A 6,559-nucleotide genomic window follows, 5' to 3' on the forward strand; every position below is an offset into this window, starting at 1 on the left:
ACAACAGTTTTTCGAGAAACTGTTGTCTTTTTACCATTTAACAACGGTTTTATTGAAAACCGTTGTTGTTCACCATAATTTTTTTTAAATGACAACGGTTTTTAAAAAACTGTTGTCTAATGTATGTCAAAGACAACGGTTTTAAAAAATTGTTGTCTTTTAGTGTGGCTTACATGATAATATACAACAGTTTTATTAAACTGTTGTCTATTGAATGTTGTTGAATCCCAAAAAATAATAGTTTTTTTAACTTCACGAAAAAACACTCACGAACAAAGAGTTTTTTTGTTCGCGTGAGGCTAGGTCACCACTGCCGATTCCCCTTTCCCCTCCTTCCCAACCCGACGCTGATCCTCACCGCCTATCGACGCCGCGATACTTCTTCTCCCCGCATACATAACCACCAGCCAAGAGTTACTCAACGTCGGCTGAAGCCTCATTGAGTCGTGCCTTGCTCCGATCAACGCCATAGCTACCGTCGCCGAGCCCTAACTCTTCCCCAACGCCGGAGCCACGAGGAAATTGATCACGCTAGCACCAAGCGTCCACCGCCGGCTAAGGCTCTTCTCCACTGATCACTGGAGTCTATCCGCCGGAGATTTCTCTTCTTCTAGAGTTGTCGACCCTGCATTGGTGGATCTCCTACATGGTTCCACGGAGTTTCCACTCCGGATCTAACGGCTGAGATTTGCGACTCTCGTCGTGCAGAAAGGAAAGCCCTTCTGCCATAAAACCTCATCCGCCTCCACTTCTATCATTCGTCTGCAGAGCTTTCTCACAAAGCAAGGCCTATACGCCGGAATCCAACGAAGACCTAGTTTCGACTTTTCGTCCGAGGTGAGATTCCTGCCTAAATTTGTATGTCGTTTCGGTCGATTCAGCTTGTGTTCTAGGTATTTTTCGTCTACGAGGTACAGGGCTTGCTTTTTCATGCAAATTTACCTCGCGTCTTCCAGAAATTTGGCTCGTCGGTAAGCTCGTCAGAGTTCGAAGATGACTTGGTTGGATCCTTTTACCTTCTCGTGCTTTGCAGAACAAAATTGGGTTTCTTGTGCACGAGTCTTTTGTCACGGTGTTTTGAAGTGTTTGGTGTTGTTACGGACTTTATCGTGACAAATTGATCACATGTACTTGGAAAGCGGACTGTCAAAACTTATGATTTGGAAACACTGCTTGCCTAATTAGTGTCTTATGGAAATCCAATGAGTATTGTCATCTAAAATTAGTTAAATTAAAACATATTATTCAATTAATACGATCTTCTGCTAGAAATCTTCCATTTTACTTCTTTCTGTCGCTATATGTGTGTGTACATTTTAATATCGGTCTTTACATGTTGCCATAACGGTCTGACAGTAGGTCGTTACTACACTTCCAGATACAATTAGTGTCAACCAATCAACGTAACTGTCCTTGACTTGTTATCACAAGCCGTTAGACACCTAGATGAGCTCTCCTATTTCAAGGGATCTCCCTTTGTAGGTCAAAACAAATCATGTAACTCTACAAAGATGGTTCTTCAATTAGTATTTGGAAGAAAAGGGTGTTTATCTTGTCATGTGTTTGTGGATGATCCTTTAACCAATTTAGTTGTGAATCTAAGTTTCCTTTTTGTTTGGTTATGAAATATTTATGTTTCTCATCAGCAGTCCATGGCTTCAACTTTCTACACAATGTCTACTTTTGGAGCGGTTGCTTCTGCTAGTTCCACAACAGACAATAAGATGCTAGCTTCTAGGCAGAAGCTTTCTTCTCTTGCTTCTATGTCACCTAGTTTAAACATCAGCAACAACAAGTTGAGCTTCAGTCGTCGAAGGAAAGGGAACTGTATGATTAATGCTATGGCCAAGGAATTATACTTCAATAATGATGGCTCAGCCATCAAAAAACTACAAGTATGCTTTGTTAACTGTAAATATTTACCACATATGTTTTTTATTATGTTGTAGATATATCTTTTTTCCTTGTCTATTACATAAAATCCATTTGGGTGTCATCAGAATGGTGTCAACAAGCTTGCTGATCTTGTTGGGGTTACACTCGGTCCAAAGGGAAGAAATGTTGTCTTGGAAAGCAAGTATGGATCACCTAAGATTGTGAATGGTGGGGTTACAGTAGCAAAAGAGGTAGGCAATTTGGTGTTTCCTTTTTCTCATGCTTGATTCATCATGATATGTTTCATTTTTGTTTCATATACATGATGATGGCTACTTGAGCCTGTATAGGCAGCATGGAATGAAACGCTAACGATACTATATGCATTAGCAATATTGCTAAAAAAGTATGCTAGCTATCTCCTTGATGATTGTCCTTTCAACTGTTTTTATATTCTTTTCCTCTTACTAGGAATATGAACAATAGCAACGAACAAACAATGATCCAACTATGCAAAGTCCACGTAGATGTTTTACCTCCATTGAACACTATAAATGGCTATATCACAACTAATATCTTACGCTGGTAGTTACTTCATCATTGTTCTGGAAATTGGCTGCTGCCTGCCAGGTTTATTCAAGGAGGAATTTTATTGTATCTGTATATTGACTGGGAAAGGAATATATGGGCTTAATCAATCCTTGCTTTGTCATGGTGTCAAGTCATTTCAATTTCAATATTGACTTGATTAGATCAATTTATACTTAAATAGAAAAAATAACATTCATTGATTGTTTAGGTGATAATTTTAGGTGAAAAAATAACTGCATCCTTTGCAAGAAAGACTGACAACTAGAAAAATAGTTCAATATCGCTACTAGTATTTCATGTTTGGAAATTGATTTAAGCGAGAAGTTTGCAGGCTGACGACATCTTTGCCATGTGCAATTCAATCTTTGTAGGATCTTGAAGCATAAACAAAGTGATTGTTTGTGCTTTATCTAAGTGATTGTTTGAACAGTTTTATAGCATGCATCTTGACAATTAATATAATTTTGAAGATCACTATCAAGGAAGAATGTTCAAAGGAAAGTAAAGGCTAAGGAGAAGATCACGTAATTAACTACACGGGTAGGTTTCCGTAAGAATTCAACTTTTTCTTGATCTATTCTTATGTAGTCCATGGTACACATTAAAGATTTCACTGTAGCTTATTTTCAGTATTCTAACATGTAAATTAATACACTTCTGTGGATCCTCCAAACAATCTAAGTTGTGATGAATTGATATCAATTAAAGATTGATTAAGAAGGACGTTGGAGTAGCTTGGTAAATTTGTTTTGCTAGGTTATGATAAATTAGCATTCAGCAGAATAGATGTTTGGATTTCTTCTTCAAATCACACAGTAATATTTCTCTTGTCATTGGTGAAACAATAAATCCACTCTCATTATAACTTCCACAACAGAAAATTTTATGTTATTTGCCTAGTACCAATGCAGTTTAACTGATTTTACATTGACTGAACAAGGTTGATTTTATTTAGGTATCAAACTCTCCCATTTATTTTAGATATTACATGTCTTGTTTGTTAATTTCTCCAAACCATTATTTCTCAATTTGTTAACAAGGAAACTCATGTTAGCATAGTCATGATCAGAGCCTAATTATAGTTTACAATTATCTGAGTGTTATTGATTAACTGTTCTGTCCTTTCTTCTAGTTCTTTTTTTTTTTAAAATTTGTGCACTCATTTAGATGGTTTATTATTCTTGTTGTGATGAATTCAGGTTTAGTGAAAATACTGAAGAAGTATGACAAGAGAACAAGAGCACTTATCAGGCAGCCCTTCATCGAAAAGGTACTGCAACAACCATTCTTTACAACTGATCTCCTATACAAACTCGTGAAGGAGTGTGTGGCTATGCTCGACCACCTCTTCCCCAGCAACAACCTGTCAATTTCAGCAGAATGCGACGGACAAAATGGAGTGCCAAAGCCGGCACAATCAGGTGGGAGGGTTCCGGAGTTGGAGGAGATTAAATATATGCAGAGCTTATACATGAAGAGCACCGTAGCAGCGCTGCGGTCCTTGAAACAGATTAGGAGCAAAAGTTCAACAGTCAAAACAGATTAGAAAATCTCGTGTTATATTGTTCTACCTTTGTTTTAATAGTGTTATCATTTTGTTGGTTGCTTATGAAATTTTGTTGGTTGCTTATGAAATTTTTTCAGAATGTTATAGATATTATTTTTGAATGTTAGAAAATTGTATATTAAATTTTATTTTGAAATTTAGTATTTTGAATGATTTATAATATTGGAAAATTGTGTATTAATTTTTTTTATTTTTTATCTAAAAAAGACAACGGTTTTTCACCGTTGTCGTAGATAGTTTAAAACTGTTGTTGAAGACCATGTTATTAAAGGTAGACGCTCAAAGACAACGGTGAAAAACTGTTGTCTTTGAAGGAAAAGACAACAGTTTTTCACCGTTGTAAAAAATGTTGTCTTTGCCTTCAAAGACAACGGTTAAAAACTGTTGTCTTTGCCACCCTTTTAACAACACTACTTTAACAACAGCTCAAATGGTTTACGACAACGGTAAAAACCGTTGTTGTTTGACTTTTTCAGAAGTGCAAAAACTCCTAGAAAGGTTTCTTACCTTTAAGGCATGGAGTGTCTTTATCTAAAGAGATGTCTCCGACATCAAAGGAGATTGAGGACATGTAGGCGGTTCTTTATGGATAGCTAGACAACCTAATGTATGTTATGCACGAGATCGGAATCTGTTTTGCCAAGGCATAGTTAGCCAGATATCAAAGTAACCCTAAACAAGGACATTGATGCGATAAGCATATATTAAAGTACCTTAGAGGAACTAGATATTATACGCTAGCTTACAAGGCAGTTCCTCTCTGGGTTGCATGGATTTTGACTTCCAATGGATAGGGACAATAATAAGTCAACCTGGGGTTTTGTGTTTACTTTAGGAGGTAAAGTCATAACTATGGAAGAGTGATAAGCATAGGTGTTTTTCTGGACTCCACCATAGAAGCTTAGTATATGGCAAGCCTCGAGGAAACCATAAAAGTTGAATGACTTAATTACCTCAAGATAGACTTAGATATGATTTCTAGTTTGTCAAAGATTATTACAATTTATTGTAATAATAATGGCGCAAACTCGAAGAAACCATGAGTCTATAAGGCAAGTAAACACAATGAGCGCAAGTACTACCCAATACGAGAAATCGATAAACGAGGAGAAGTTGTTGCCAGAATGCATCGATGATGACCTATAGATCTTTCACTAATGTCCTTAAGGCGAGAGCTTTTGATGGACATGTTGAAGGGTTAGAATCGGATGTATGGCAGCAAACTTAGTCTTTCAAGATAAGTGGGAGATTGTTAGAGTGTATACTAAAAGCCTAGCTTTTGGTATAAACATTTATCTAGAAATAAGAATCACATTGGTCAAATGTCTACATTTATGATAAATGTAGTTGTTCAATTAATTTATATTGTAGATAATATGGTGTGTGGTGTCACACACAGAGGATCATGTTATCAGTACCTTATAAATTATAAACAGTAGCTCACGACCATAATGGAAAGGAACAAACCATTGGAAGGTCGTAGTGTAATTAGGTATTAGTTTATCTTAACTATATAATTACACTAGTACACTTAGAGTGTATTGAGTAGGACCATTAGAGGTCGTTTCTTTTATACTGACTTTATAAAGAAACAAAGACCTCAGTTATTATGGAAGTGTGTGCTCTTAATCCTAATATAATAACAAGCACATATATTTGATATTTATTTCTTTAATTTATCAATGGGTGAGATTTAGTTCGATAAATCAATAAGCCCGATAAGTGGGGAAATGATATCACTTATAGTGTGTATTGTTGATTATAGAAGGAAACTGTGTCCTAGTGATCTAGGTTGAGAATGTCCTCAAGAGGAGCTCATAAGGATTGTCATGTTAAACCCTGCAGGTGGACTTAGTCCGACATGACGATAAGGTTGAGTGGTACTACTCTTGGACTAAGATATTAATTAAATGAGTTATCAGTAACTCGCTTAATTAATGGACATTTGACATCTTAAACACAGGGAGACTAACACACTAATAATAAGAAGGAGCCCAAAATGTAATTTGGGATTGGTACGGTAGTTCAATTATAGTTCTTTAGTGGAATGAATTATTATTGATGGAATTAAGTTGTGTGTTCGGGGCGAACACGGGAAGCTTAAATTCATCGGGAGACCAAAACCAATTCCTCCTCTCGGTCCCTATTGTAGCCTCTTGTATATAGAGATTTATACCCACCACATACCCACCTTCTTACCCAACCAATAGGGGCCGGCCAAGCTAAGCTTGGACGGCCAAGCCTAAAGGTTGGCCTTAAGGTGGGCCAATAGCTTGGAGCCCAAGTTTAGGTGGCCACATCATATTAAAAGGATTTTTATTAAAATTATTTCTTATGTGGATATCATAGTTTTAAAGAGAGTTTAAAATTAAATCTTTCCTTTTAAAGCTTTCTAAAAGATTAAGAAAAGATTTGAAATCTTTCCTTATTTGTAGATTGAAAGGAGATTTTATTTTTAAGAAAAACTTTCCTTTTGACCATGATAATAATTTAAAGAGAAGTTTAAAATTAAATATTCTCTTTTAT

General features: G+C 36.3%; 1 protein-coding gene across 1 annotated transcript; it reads left to right on the plus strand.

The window, feature by feature from the left end:
- Positions 1-690: 690 nt before the first annotated feature.
- On the plus strand, positions 691-3,818 carry LOC122017837 (ruBisCO large subunit-binding protein subunit beta, chloroplastic-like). The gene is made up of 4 exons (XM_042575543.1): positions 691-837; positions 1,650-1,895; positions 2,001-2,126; positions 3,666-3,818. Exons 2-4 carry the CDS (start codon positions 1,653-1,655, stop codon positions 3,669-3,671), a joined length of 375 nt encoding a protein of 124 aa, XP_042431477.1. The 5' UTR covers positions 691-837; positions 1,650-1,652; the 3' UTR covers positions 3,672-3,818.
- The last annotated feature ends 2,741 nt before the right edge of the window (positions 3,819-6,559 follow it).

This window comes from Zingiber officinale, chromosome 8B, assembly GCF_018446385.1.
Source record: "Zingiber officinale cultivar Zhangliang chromosome 8B, Zo_v1.1, whole genome shotgun sequence".
NCBI classification, from domain to species: Eukaryota; Viridiplantae; Streptophyta; class Magnoliopsida; order Zingiberales; family Zingiberaceae; genus Zingiber; species Zingiber officinale.

Bases quoted from the DNA above. Each gene is read 5' to 3' on its own strand.
- LOC122017837 (XM_042575543.1), top strand. From the start codon at position 1,653: ATGGCTTCAACTTTCTACACAATGTCTACTTTTGGAGCGGTTGCTTCT. The intron at 1,896-2,000 runs GTATGCTTTGTT...GGGTGTCATCAG, and splicing joins CAGCCATCAAAAAACTACAA to AATGGTGTCAACAAGCTTGC.